We start from the raw sequence: 13,282 nt of genomic DNA, 5'->3' as shown, positions 1-13,282 counted from the left end.
TCCTCAGGCACCGGGGACTGGCGGGGAGGCGGGGGTCCTGGGGGGAAGGCCCCCTCGTATGGTTCTGCCGGAGCTCAGCCGAGACCCGCTGGGAGGGAAGGAGAGTGGGCAAGGCCGGTCGGTGCGCGCCACCCAAGGCCTGGGGTCTCGGCCACAGCTGTGCCGAAGACCTGCGGGCACTCTCGGCTCGGCCGAAACTGGGCGAGTATTTCCCCGAAACTCTGGTTGGGCCTACGTAGACGCTGTACTTCATCAACCCAGACTCACATCTGGGCCCTGCGCGAACGTCCTCGAGGCGGGGACGCTTGTGTTCTGGGCACCAGAAACAAGCGAGCGTCTTAAAACCGACCGTACTTAAGACTCGATGAAATACGGTACCTCCTGCGGGAGGAAGTGGCCCCGCTCCTTGGGGTCCCGCCCCGCCCCCCCCCCACCGCGCCGGCGCGGAGCTGCTGAGCCTGCCCCTGGCGTCCGGCCCCACCCCCTGGACTCCGCTGCCACTCCGCGCAGGCGCGGAGCCGCCGAGCCGGCCCGTCGTGCCAGCGACACGCGCGGAAGTGGCGATGGCGGATCCTGAGCTGCAGCTGGTGGCGCGGCGCATCCGCAGTTTCCCCGACTTCCCCATCCCGGGCGTGCTGTTCAGGTAACGGGCGGCGGGAGGGACTGACGGGTCCGCGCGGCCAGGGCTGTTGGGACGCGGTGGCCTCTGCGTGGGTCCGGCAGTCACCAGGTCTGTCCTCGCGTGCCAGGGACATCTCGCCTGTCCTGAAGGACCCCACCTCTTTCCGCGCCTCCATCAGCCTCCTGGCGAATCACCTGAAAAAGGCCCACGGCGGCAGGATCGACTACATCGCGGGCAAGTGGAGCGGCGGGCGTTCGCTGGGTCCCCGGACCCTCCCCGAGGCTGCGCGTGTCCGCCACGAGGGCGCGGTGTCGAGGGTCCTTTACTCTGGGCAGGGCAGGCTTTGGGAGGGCGGCCGCATTCTGCTTAGGGGAGGGCTTTGATGAGGGGGGAGGGGGGACCTACCAGACGCCCCCAATGAAGTTGTAAGAACAGACCCGTTGCCCTACGCCCACTAACAATCCAAAGTGGGGCAATAGGCCCCTTCAGCCTGGGAACGGCTTCTTCGGTGGCTGCCGGCGGCGGGCTGAGGACTGCACCCCAGTTTCCTGCCCCAGCCCTGGACAGATGGGGCTCCCAGGCTGACTCCCCAGGGCCAAACATGCTTGCTTGTTCTTGTACTGCTGCCTATAGAGCGCCTGCCCTGTGCCAGGCCTTGTACCGAGTGGAGGGTTTTAGGAAAACCCAGAAGATCCGAGGGAGAAGGCAATGGCAACCCATGGGTGAAGGAGCCTGGTAGGCTGCAGTCCATGGGGTTGGGAAGAGTCGGATACGATTGAGCAACTTCACTTTCACTTTCACTCATTGGAGAAGGAAATGGCAACCCACTGCAGTGTTCTTGCCTGGAGAATCCTAGGGATGGGGGAGCCTGGTGGGCTGCCGTCTATGGGGTCACAGAGTCGGACACGACTGAAGTGATTTAGCAGCAGCAGCAGCAGATCCGAGAAGACCCTGTCAGGTCATGTGTCTTCTTGAGAGCCCCATGTCTAACCGTCTCTAGATTCCTGAATACCCCGAGGGGCCAACTGCTGGGCCCTGGAACTGGGAGGGGCTCTGGCTAGCAGAGGTGGAGTCTTTCCTCCAGAAGCCTCCCTCCCTAGCCAAAACTCCCACGTGGGGAGGAGACCCTGAGCTCCCCCAGAAGGGCTCAGTCCATCCCCGAGGTGGCCCGTGCAGTCACAGCCTCTCCTGGACTTGAAGTTCCTAGGGCAGATGCTGAGCATCTGCAAAGGGCATTTCAGGTACCACCAGCCAGCGGTGAGCAGCTGAACTTTGGAGAGAGGTCAGGTGACTTACCCCAGGCCACATGGCTATTTACATGGCTGTATGGAGTGGCCCCTGCCCAGCTCCTGACCTCTTGCTCTCCAGCACACAGCAGTCCTGGGGTGATAGGGGAATCTGTCAACGTCCCCGAAGTGGATGGGTGGTGTTGGTCTTTCACCTGGAGCCCACGAGGCCATGTGTCCTGTGTCACGATGGTTACGTGTCACTGTCCAGCCCTAACTACGGGGACTGCAATGCTGCTGTAGTACACGGCTTTCCCCAACACCCCAGGTCTCGCCAACAGGCCTAGACTCACGCGGTTTCCTGTTTGGTCCATCCCTGGCCCAGGAGCTGGGTTTGGGCTGCATTCTCATCCGCAAGCGAGGGAAGCTGCCAGGCCCCACCGTGTGCGCCTCATATGCGTTGGAATACGGGAAGGTGAGAAGGCCGGGGGGTGCCTCCGTGGACCGTGCATTTCCAAAAGGAAAGCCATGGACTCCAGTGGAGCCACTGTGGTTGTAGTGAACATGGGAGCTCAGAGAGGCTGAGGAGCTGGGCCAGATTGACACAGCCAAGAGATAGGGTGGGTTAGAACTGGGCCTAGGAGGTGGCGCTTATTAGTTCCCCAGCTCTGTGTACCAAGGCTGTTTTTTGGGGACACTTGTAGGTCACATGTCCACTTTACTTTGCAGGGTGAACTGGAGATCCAGAGAGATGCCCTGGAACCAGGGCAGAAGGTGGTGGTTGTGGACGACCTGCTTGCCACTGGTGGTGAGGGTCTTTCCCAGCAGTGGGCCTGGTGTCCGGGTGGGAACAGGCTTCAGCTCTAGTCTCCTAGGGGCTGTCTCCATGGTCCCTTTCTTCCCCCACCAGGAACCATGTGCGCAGCCTGTGAGCTGCTGGGCCAGCTGCGGGCTGAGGTGCTGGAGTGTGTAAGCCTGGTGGAGCTGACCTCACTGAAGGGCAGGGAGAAGCTGGGGGCTGTGCCCTTCTTCTCCCTCCTGCAGTACGAGTGACCCCAGCCCCAAGCCACCTGAAAGAAGAGAGGACCAGCATGGGCAGATGCAGCAACCCCCACTGGCCACCAGGGGGCACTGGCTTCTCACCTGGTCTGTGGCTGAGTGACTTTCTTCAGGGTGGGGCTGCCCTGGAGGCCCTGCTGAGGCTCTGGAACCCCCGAGGCCAGGAGCTGCCTGCTGATTGATAATGGAATGAGAATAAACAACTTTCTAGAGCAGAGTTTACTTCCCAGCGACGGGGTGAAAAGGCCCAGTAAGCAGGCTGGGCACTTTCTGATGTTAGCATTTGGTGGTTCTCAAGCCCTGTGAGCTGTCTGCACGCACAGGGGCACCCCAACTTGCCTTCCCCTGTTGCTGTAACTCATCACACAAACATGCTTACTTCCAACAACTTTATCTGACAGTCTAGAGACCAAATACAAGATCCGGGGCATGGGAGGGCACAGCTGCTTCCTCCTGGAGGCTGCAGGGAGACTCAATCTCAGATTCTGCATAGGCCTCCCTCTGTGGGAACATGTGTGATACTGGGTCCTCCAGGAGCCCCTGTGGGCCCCCAAGAGGGTAACTCTGGCTGTCACACTACCCTCCCCCACCCCCCCTTTTCCCTGCATCCTGTATACAAGGCAAGGGGCCTCCACCAGAGACCCTCTAGCTCAGCAGCCTGAGCCCAGGCCAGCCTGGCCCTCATGAGACTCAGGACAGGGACAGCAAAGTGCATCATTTTCCAAAAGGGAGTAAGACACAGGCCAGGCACATATCCACCGGGCTCACAGTGTCTCCTCTGCACGGGCCAGGCGGGCCAGCTGCTCCATGACACCTGCCAGGTCGGCGGCCTTGTCCAGTTTGACGTAAGTGTCCGTGCGGATGCGGTGGAGGCTGAGCCAGTCAGGCAGCAGCTCAGAGAGGAGCTGCAGGTGCTTCTCCATCTCCCCTGCAGAGAGAGGGGAGCATGAGGCTGGGTGCCAGGACCTGTCAAACCTCCCATAACAAGACAGGAGAAGATGCCACAGTGACCCCGCAGCCTCACCCAGCAGCTCGTGCTCCCACAGAGACCCCACCATGGGCTGCCCTGCCTCGAGGGACCAGAGGCCTTGAAAGAACAGGCAAGTCCCGTGGGGCCTCAGGAGGTAACCCCGAGGGTACGGTGCCCACCCTCACTCCACACTCACCAGGGCTCATGGCTGCTCGGTAGCTGCCCACCATCCTGGCACAGGCCACCTCCATGGTAAGCGCTGGCTTGCGCTCCGACACAAACACGCCGCGCAGCACCCGAGCCAGCTCGGGCAGCCGCTCGAGCCGCTGCAGCCGCTGCTCCTGCTCTGGGCGCCGTGTCATCTGTGCCAGCTGCTTCTGCGCCTCCTTGGCCCGGATCTGAGGTGGGCATGGGTGTTCAGGGGCCTGTTCCTCTCTTACACACACACCCCACACCCATCCACCATAGAAACGCTGAACACTCACTCGCTCCAGCAGGGCCTGGGACACCCCTTTCAGGGCAGAAGGCGGGGCAGCAGGTGGAGTGGCTGGCGGGGTGGCTGGCTGTGCCAGGCTGGGGGACCTGGGGCTGCTAGGCTCAGCTGTGCGCTGGGCCAGGTCACTCAGGGCCTTCTCCATCTGGGACAAATACGAAGGGAGAGGTCAGAAGCCTCCCCCGTCCAGCTGCAGGGGAGCCCCCAGGAGCCCTGTATCCAGCCCAGGTTCATTCCAGCACATCCAGGGCCCATGCTCGCCTGCGCAGGGCAGTGCCTGCTGGTGGGTGGTGCTCCACAATGGGAAGGGCACGTCCGCCCACTCTGAGGCCTATGGCCAAAGGTGGAGCCTGTCACACACCAACATGGGGGTCAGGCCGTTCCACCCCAGCCTTACCCTGGGTGACATCAGGCTACGGGCACGGGCCAGGACCTCCTGGGCGGTTGTCAGCTTCTCCACAGCGGGCGGCTGGGGCAGCTCAGCTGGCTCGATGTCAGGCACCCCATCCACATTGAAGCGGGGGTGCCAGCGTGTCAGCTGGTCCTCTGGCACCTCCATGGGGGGGTTCAGGGAGGCCAGGAAGGCCTATGTGAGAAGAGGGGCCAGCTGGTGACCCTGGGCATATCTGCCCAGTTCCTGTCCCAGCTAAGCAATGGGCAAGTTACTTCACCTCTGAGCTGCAGGGGCTCAGCTAGGCTGGGGGCAAAGCAAAGAGCACCCAGAAGCATCTCTGGGACTCTTCCCAAGCCTCCGGGGGCCAGAGGCTGCAGCCCTGAGTTCCCAGTTTGCCCAGCCCTACAGCCACCCATGTGTAGAAGACAGCCAGGGAGAACAGTTAGAAGAACTCTAGGATTCAGCCTTGGGAGGAGCCCATTGCCTGTGGATCTGATGCGACTGCAATAGCAGGGACAACTGAGCACTGAAGCTGGGGCAGCTGCTCACCCTGTGATGCTCCCGAACTCGGGCCACCAGGTTCTGGCTGAAGACCTGGCGCCGCTGCAGCAGGCGCGACGCTGTGAGCTGGGGGGCTGCACTGCCAGCCTCTGCAGGAAGAGTCAGGGCCTGAGCCCCGGGGCCAGGCCTACCCAGTCACCCAGCCCACACCTGCGGGTCTCAGATGAGGCCCAGTGCCTGCCACCTCACACCCATGCTCAAAACAGGCAGTGTCCCAGTCAGGAACCTGAGGCCTGGTACACTCACGCTGGTCCAGCAGCGGCTCGATGGTGAGCTGGTAATCGGACCTTTTGATGCCATCCTTGAAAGTGGGGACGAAGCGCTCCTGGCGGAAGTGGTAGGAGCCGGGGTACACAGTTTTGATCTGGCCCACATTGCGCTCCTCAAAGCGTCTGTGGGATGAGGGTGCAGGGGTCAGAAAGCCGGGGCCAGAGGGCACACAGACTTCAAGGGCAGGACGAGGCCCTGGCCCACCCCGCTCACTTGCGCATCATGTCCTGGACGCCCTGCTTGACTTTGGCGAAGGTCACGGTCTCGGAGCGATTGTAGAGCATGCCCACGATGGTGTCCATGCTGCGGAACATCTCGGCCAGCACCTGGTACTTGTAGGGCAGCACAAGGCCCGGGAGCCCCGGCTGGGCCAGGGCATGGAAGCGCTGGTAGGCTGGCATCTGCTCTCCACTGCCAGGGAGGGAGCAGGGCTGTGAGAGAAGCACCAGACCCACCCCCTCCAGCGCTCAACGGCGGGCAGAATGGTGGGGGAGATCCCAGAGCTGCCCCAGGATATACTATACTCCAGTTTACAAAGCCCCAACATGCCTCCCTGGCACGACGAAGGGACAGAGACAAAAGCATGGCTTCAAACCCAGCTGTCACCCAGGGAGGTCCGCGACCACCTCCAGCCCTGGCTTCCTTGCCTCTAAGAGGCATATGATAACCACATGACCTGGGGGTGGAAGACAGCATGCAGCCGGGCAAAAGGTACCCAGTAACTTTTGCCCGGCTCTGACAGACAGAAGCTGAGACCTGTGGACTATGCTGACCCCCTTGGAAGGAGCAATCCTGTCCCCCTACACCCAGCTCAGCCCAGCTTCATCAGGCCTCCCATCAGCTTACCCTTTCCTGGGGTGCCTAGCCACTCAGGACTCACCATGGCTCCTCCAGGCGTCCCTCATCCTCTGGAGCGCTGGGTTCCCCAGCATCCTTCTGTGCACTTGCTTTCAGCTCCTGGAACCGTGCCCCCAGCTCCTGTGCCCGCTGCAGGCACGACTTGAGCTCAGATAAGGTGACCTTTGAAGGGACCTGTGGACACAGGGTTCCTCAGCCCGCCTGTCAGCCCACTCTAGTCCACCTACCCTCCCCTCGGTCCAGCCTCCTCACCTTGTTTTCCTGGGCTGCCAAGCAGGGTCGCCCACCAGCTGAGCGGGCAGCCTTCTTTGTCTCCTTGCTCTGGGGAGAAGGGTGCTCTGGGGAGCCAGGGGTAGCCGGGGAACTGGGGCCAGAGACCTGATGGGAAGGACCCCAAAGGTGATGAAACCACAAGACCCTGGGGTGCACCGTCTCCCAGAAAGCGTCTCTCCAGTCTCCTCAATTAACCAGTAAACACCCACTCACAGACTGGTCGAATCATCCAGGCCCGACCCCTGGCCAGTCTTGCAGACGAGCCTGGTGTTAACCAGCCCGCTGGCCCTCTTCCAACATCGGTCAGACCCGGCAGGCATCCCCGCATCTCGGACGTCCTCTGGAAGGGAGGACCCCGCCTACCAGGTGCACGTGACCTGGCCCAGCCCCTCCTCCCACTGGGGGTGGATCTAGGTTCACCCCGGGCTTCCAGGCCCCCTGTCGGTGCCCTCCTCCAGGGCTGGTCTCTCCAGCAGCCCCGCCTCCTTCCCGCCCGGCACCAATCCCCTCTCCAAGGGTTCCCTCCCGTCTGTCCGTCACCCCGGCCTCAGTTTCCCCCTCCCCTCCGCGCCCCGCGCTCTTACCGCGTCAGCCGACAGCTTCAGCCTCTTGCGCGCGGGCGGCACACGCTCGTCGCGCGTGGGCTCGGCAGGCGGGCGGGTGCGTTTGCGGCTGCTGCCGGGACCTGGAGCCGCGGCGCAGGGCGCGGACTTGGCGGGGCTCGGGGTGCGCCACGCCGGCTTGGCGCGCGGCAGCGTGGCGCTGCCCCCGGGACGGCGGCGCGCAAAGAAGTCGGTGAGGCGGCGCTGCGCCATGGCGGGAGCGGCGGGATCTGGAGCAGCAGGAGCACCGTGGTGGGCCGGCGGACGGAAGTGGAGCTGCGCTTCCCGCGGATTTTCGCGCCGCGCCCTGGCTCCGCCCCCGCCATGGGCGGGACCATCGGCACCTCGGCCAGGGGAGTTGGCGCGAAATAGACGCTCCGGGGCACATGCGCGGTGGTTCTCTCGCGCCACTCTGGCTTGGGCTGCGCCTCCCGCGCATGCGCCACTGGGAGGGCCTGGGGACGTTGGCTGTCCCCCTGCTATCTTCCAGGCCGTGGCCGGGTCTGCGCTAGTGGGCGCCAAGCTAGTGCTGTCCTGGCAAAGAGGGAAATGGTACGCTGCTTCCAGCGGAAATTTAAGCTAATACGGTGCAGTAAAGCTGGCATCAGGCTGCTCGGACCTGGAGGGTGCTGTGCATGTGGGAGGCGCATCCTGGGCCAGGCCTGAGGCTCAGTGTGTGGACCCGGACGCTGAGGCAGCGGGGGTGCGCCTCTCTGACCGAAACCACTGAATTGCACACTTCTTTAAGGGTGAACGTGATTATCGGGCTATCTGGCAGGTTCCCTGTCTGTGGAATTCCCATCATAGAAGAATGCAGTTAGCCCGGTCCTGAAGTCTGACCGCAGGTCTGGGAGGAAACTAAATCACAAGGGTTGTCTTTGGGAGGGGGTGAAAACTGAGACTAGACTGGCGTTTTACTTTGCCATCTTTGCCAAGTTTTGTGTAAAGAGTGTGAATTGTGCCTTTAGAAAAGTTAAAGGAACAGAAACATCTGTCGGGCTGCTGTTTGCAAAATGACGAGATTGATAAAGTTGGGAGCCCCCGAGACAGGTGGATATAGAAGCATCGTTTCCCGTATGTAATAAAGGGTGTCCGCAACTAGATCCGTAGTTTGTTAACAGACAGGAGCAAGCTATTCGTGGGCCGAGGCTATAAGGCTACATTTTGCTACACGTTTGTTTTGGTGTGTGTATTCCTGTCACCCAGTAAAAATTTTTTAATTTACTTTATTGAAATACAGTTGCTTTACAGTGTTGAGTTAATGTCTGCTGTATAGCACGGTGATATTTTACACACACACACACACACACATATATATATACACCCTGGAGAGTAGGCATTTGGGGGTGACTTTAACCCTGGGGCCAGTTACTTCTCAAGAGAACTGCCCACCCACCTGCAGTGATGGAGTGTGTCAGCCCTTCACTACATGGCCCTCTGGTCTGAGGGGCAGCTGAGCCAATCAGAACCTCTTCTGGGACCCAGGACTCTGGAGTTGGAATCCCCTCTGTCTTCTCTGGTGGCAAAAAGTGAGATGGAGGAGGACCGCCACCTTCACCATGTGCGTAGAGACAGAGTAAGGGCCTTGTGGCCCCAGAGAAGAACTAACTCAGACTGTTATTCTTTTCATTTTGATCTCTTGTGAGGCCCACGTTTTCTGAGGTAGCCTCGATTCCGTCCCACACACCCGCCTCTTTAGCTTAAAATGCCGGGTGGATTTCTATTTCTCCCAACCCAAGGAGTCTTGGGGCTTCCCAGGTGGCGCAGTGGTAAAGAATCCACCTGCCAATGCAGGAGATGCGGGTTCAGTCCCTGGGTTGGGAAGATCCCCTTCTGTGACAAGGTTCCTCTGACATGTCAGGTTAGTTTGTAGGTGTGGAATGCTCAGAGAGGACAGTCTGGCTGAAATGCTTGGGCAAGAGAGACCAAATGGCAGAGGGGCCAGGGTCCTTGTCTGTGGATGTTTACCCTGCAGAAACTTGGAGATCTGGGACTGTGCCTTCAGTCATTTGGTCAACCAGTGTTTATTGAGTGACGAAGGACCACAAGGAGAAGGGACTCAGGCATTGAATATTAATGACCAAAGTGTGTGTGATTACCACGTGCCGGGTCTAGTCCTGAGAGCTTTATATATACTGCTACATCTGACGCACACAGCTACCTAGGACATAGATTCTACAGATATGCCCATTTCATGGATATGAAGACTGAGATCAGAGAGGCTGAGCCACTTGTTTCAGGTCACAGACCCTGCAAGAGACCGAACTGAAATTCAAACCCATGCCCCCACTGCTGGCCAGCCCACCCATCTGAGGTGAGCCAGAGCCTGTGCCCACCCAGGTGACCCCCATCCCTGACTGGAGTGACTTAGTTTGGTCCCTCCACCAGCTCCTTGAGAGGCCTGTGGGCTTAATCTCTGTCAGCCAGGCCTGTTCTGGATACATACAGGAACATCACTGGTTGTGGGCTGACCTAAACTTTCAACCTGGAGGTTGGCCAAGGGGACTGCTGTGGTCTCCAGTTTGCTTTTCCTGCAGAATTCCTCAGCCCAGGGTTTGGTCTCATCAGGCCACAAGCTGAAGTTTACAGACTCCGGCAATCTGGTGCTTCACTCCCTCCGTCACTGTGCCCTGGTCCCAGACAGCATCCCCAATGTGAGGCTGGATGTTCTTCATATGCTTTGACCAAAACAGCTCATCACAGCAAATTGGACGTGGAGCAGCTGTAAGAATCCAGCCACCTCCTATTCAACCAGACTTTAAAGTGACTGACAAAAAGCAAAAGAATGCCACTCTTCCACTAACATTTTTTGTCTTGGGAAGTACAACTCATTTTCATTTTTTTAAAGTGTGGGTACATCACTGTTATTTTTAATGGTTTAATACGTAGGCTTTTAAAGCCTCTTTTAATATGGCAAATATTGATAGCTATAACCCACATCAACAAAAGCCCCTAGGGGGTCCTCAGTAATTTTTAGGGGTGTACAGCTGGGGTCTGAATGGGTGAAGGATCTTCAGTCAAACAGCCCAAGTGGAATCTGGCTATGTGACTCCACACAGGTGGCTGCATCACCCTAGCCACAGTCTTCTCATCTGTAACAAGGGATCGTAATACTACTTGGCCCATGAGGATTAGTGTGGGTGAAGTGCCCAGCACAGTGCTCGGACCACAGCCAGTCCAAGCAGATGGGGCTTGCCATCATCACCATCACCACCATCACTTTAGCCACACTGCAAAATACGAAGAGTTGCAGTAGGTTCCAAGTTTGGACCACAGCCATGTCTGACCTCCCTAGGGTCCACCCAGCCCCACTGCTGCTCCTGCCAGTCTTGCCACATTAGTACCTGTGTCTCTGATCCCCAGTTCTGTACCTTGGCACCATTTACACGTCACAACACAGCAACTACCCAGGGTGTGTAGCCACTTACAGATTTTACACAGTTTCAGAAAACAAAACTAGCTGGCCTCTGCTGGGGTGTGCTGTGTGCAGGCCCTGGCCCCTGTGAGTGGAATGCCTTATCTGTCTCGCCCTATAAGTGGTCTCCCATTTTGGGTGAAGAAACCGACTCTCCCGGCACACAGAGCAGGTGCACTGGGAAGCTGTGTCTGTATCCCTACCTCTGCCTCTCAGTCTGCTGCTCTTTATTCTGCAGTCAGAGACTTGTGGTGGAATTCAGGCTTCTGGGGACTCCCATGGACCTGGCCAAAAGCCCCCACTGGCAGCCACCAGGGTGCATTTAGTGGTCTTGGCTTGTCACACGAGGTCCGTGGCCAAGTATGGAGGTGGTTTTTCACCTTCAGTGAAGACATTTGGATCTCAGCCAGGATCCATCTGCACTTCGCTCACTGTCCACCAGGCAACCTTGGGCTCCATAACAGGATGGGACAAAGTGGAAGCCACTGGCTCCAGTGTGAGTGACCCAAGAAGTCTCCCCTTCCCCCCTCCCCAGGCCTGAGTCTCCTCGTCCATACCAGGGGGACCTAAAGGGAACCTGGTGTCATCAGGCTACTGTGAGAATCATGGAAAAGGGAACTGAGCCTGAGACTCTTACGTGATGATGACAGATACTGTCACCAGCCCTCTTAGTTTCAGAGCAGGTTGGGGTGGGGGTGGGGGACTGTCTTGCTCCAATGTCAGTGTCTACCACAGTGCTGTCCAAAAGAAATGTAGCTGGAGCCACAAGTGTAGTTTACATTTTTTAGTAGCTGCATTAAAAAGGTATAAAGGATAAGGTGACAGTTGTGAGATAAATTACCCGTATTTCCAAGATGTTATTTCAACAAGTCAATATAAAATTTACTATTACCATCATCATCACGAAGTACTAATCACTAGTACCAATCATATGAAGTGAAGCCTGTATTTTACACTGACTGCTGCTGCTACTGCTAAGTCACTTCAGTCATGTCTGACTCTGTGCGACCCCATAGACGGCAGCCCACCAGGCTCCTCCATCCCTGGGATTCTCCAGGCAAGAACACTGGAGTGGGTTGCCATTTCCTTCTCCAATGCAGGAAAGTGGAAATTGAAAGTGAAGCCGCTCAGTCATTTCAGACTCTTAGCGACCCCATGGACTACAGCCCACCAGGCTCCTCTATCCATGGGATTTTCCAGGCAAGAGTACTGGAGTGGGGTGCCATGGCCTTCTCAGATTTTACACTGACAGCACATCTCAATTTGGAGCGTGCTAAACTCATGGAAATACTCGATCTTTATTTTGAAATCATGAAATTGGAAGAGTGGAATCACGTGCCCAAGTTATTCTAAGTAGACTTAAATTTTTCCAGTAAGGGCAAAAAGTGTTAAAATTAGCTAAAGGCAAATGCAAGAGCAGGCCAGAGGCCCCCCACTGCGCACCGGCCTGTGGAGTCAGGAGCAGGCAGAAGCGGTGTGGACGACCAGGGACCTGACACAAAGAAGAGACGGTGCGAGGGCCCTGCGACGCAAGAAGAGGCGGCCGGAGGTGAGGGCCAATCCTGGGTGCAGCCCTCGAGTGGACGCGCACCACCCGGGGCATGAGAGCAACGCACCCTGGAGCTGCCAATCTCGCAGGCCCGGGACTAGTGGGGGCTAAGCTAGGGGCCTGGTTGTCCGTCACGTGGCGTTGCCCACCCAGGCTGTGGGGAACCACGTGATGGGCGGGGCGAGCCCTCAGGGGCGTGGCTGCCTCCAGGGGCGGGGCCGCGCGCCAAAGCGGGAGAGTTCCAGGAGTTGCCGCCGGACAGGGTAACTCAGTCGCGGCATCTGCCGCCAGGGGGCGCCGGGCTACCTGGTCACCACAGTCCCAGGGTCCTGTCACGCTCCGGCTTGCCTGCCCTGACCACCCCGAGTCCTGTCACCTGCTGCCCTCCCGGCGCACAGTTTGCCCACAGGGTGGCCCCACGTAGCGAGACGTCCTAAACCTGCGTGAACAACCTGAGACAACAGAGACGTTCCTGAGACCGAGGGGCTTGTCTCCGGAAGCCAGATGACACCAGCGTCTGCCCAGCGGGGTTCCTTCCCTCCCCCGGAGGGTGGCGGTGGGCACCCCTCCTGAGGTAGCCGCGGCCCGTGGACTACCCGCGAGGCTCTGTAAACGTCCCTCTGACGCCCTGACGGCCTGCCGCCTGTAAGCAGGGGGGTGTCCGGCCTCTGAGGGCTCAAGACCGGCCGAGTGGAAGGTGAGCTGGTGCTGAGAACTGGGGCTGGAGTGAGGCCGCCGTTCGTCCAGCATTCGCGGAGCGCCGACTGTGCTCCGAGCACAGGGGACCTCGGGGAGCCGCCAGTGCAGAAACATACCTTGAACAAGTGTATAAAGGGGAGCAGGACCCAGCCGAGGTGGACTGGGTGCAGTGACACCCGGGGGGGCGCCGCCGTGGGCTCTGACTGGGCTAGGGGCCCCCGGAGCACAGGCAGTGAGGGCGATCTGCTGGTGGGAGGGGGCGGGCTTGGCCTCAGAGGGCATCTGGTCTCT

General features: G+C 59.1%; 2 protein-coding genes across 2 annotated transcripts; one reads left to right on the top strand and one right to left on the bottom strand.

Annotated features, from left to right (window-relative positions):
* The first annotated feature begins 54 nt into the window (after positions 1–54).
* On the top strand, positions 55–3,119 carry APRT (adenine phosphoribosyltransferase). The gene is made up of 5 exons (XM_061387015.1): positions 55–643; positions 750–856; positions 2,190–2,323; positions 2,578–2,656; positions 2,759–3,119. The coding sequence occupies exons 1-5, from the start codon at positions 564–566 to the stop codon at positions 2,899–2,901; spliced, it is 543 nt and encodes a 180-aa protein (XP_061242999.1). The 5' UTR covers positions 55–563; the 3' UTR covers positions 2,902–3,119.
* A 162-nt stretch (positions 3,120–3,281) lies between these two features.
* On the bottom strand, positions 3,282–7,648 carry CDT1 (chromatin licensing and DNA replication factor 1). The gene is made up of 10 exons (XM_061387009.1): positions 7,311–7,648; positions 6,706–6,831; positions 6,476–6,627; positions 5,809–6,006; positions 5,572–5,717; positions 5,314–5,414; positions 4,768–4,956; positions 4,363–4,515; positions 4,074–4,275; positions 3,282–3,835 (listed from the first exon to the last, which is right to left on the bottom strand). The coding sequence occupies exons 1-10, from the start codon at positions 7,539–7,541 to the stop codon at positions 3,672–3,674; spliced, it is 1,662 nt and encodes a 553-aa protein (XP_061242993.1). The 5' UTR covers positions 7,542–7,648; the 3' UTR covers positions 3,282–3,671.
* Positions 7,649–13,282: the final 5,634 nt, after the last annotated feature.

This window comes from Bos javanicus, chromosome 18 (genome assembly GCF_032452875.1).
Source record: "Bos javanicus breed banteng chromosome 18, ARS-OSU_banteng_1.0, whole genome shotgun sequence".
NCBI lineage: Eukaryota > Metazoa > Chordata > Mammalia > Artiodactyla > Bovidae > Bos > Bos javanicus.
The sequence above is the reverse complement of the archived record's forward strand: the minus strand, read 5'-3'. Positions and strand labels throughout refer to the sequence as shown.

Coding starts and splice junctions, on each gene's coding strand:
- CDT1 (XM_061387009.1), bottom strand. CDS start 7,541: ATGGCGCAGCGCCGCCTCACCGACTTCTTTGCGCGCCGCCGTCCCGGG. Junction 6,007..6,475: donor GGACGCCTGGAGGAGCCATG/GTGAGTCCTGAG, acceptor CCTCCCTGGCAG/TGGAGAGCAGATGCCAGCCT. Junction 4,276..4,362: donor CCCAGGCCCTGCTGGAGCGA/GTGAGTGTTCAG, acceptor TGCCCACCTCAG/ATCCGGGCCAAGGAGGCGCA.
- APRT (XM_061387015.1), top strand. CDS start 564: ATGGCGGATCCTGAGCTGCAGCTGGTGGCGCGGCGCATCCGCAGTTTC. Junction 644..749: donor ATCCCGGGCGTGCTGTTCAG/GTAACGGGCGGC, acceptor CTCGCGTGCCAG/GGACATCTCGCCTGTCCTGA. Junction 2,324..2,577: donor ATGCGTTGGAATACGGGAAG/GTGAGAAGGCCG, acceptor TTTACTTTGCAG/GGTGAACTGGAGATCCAGAG.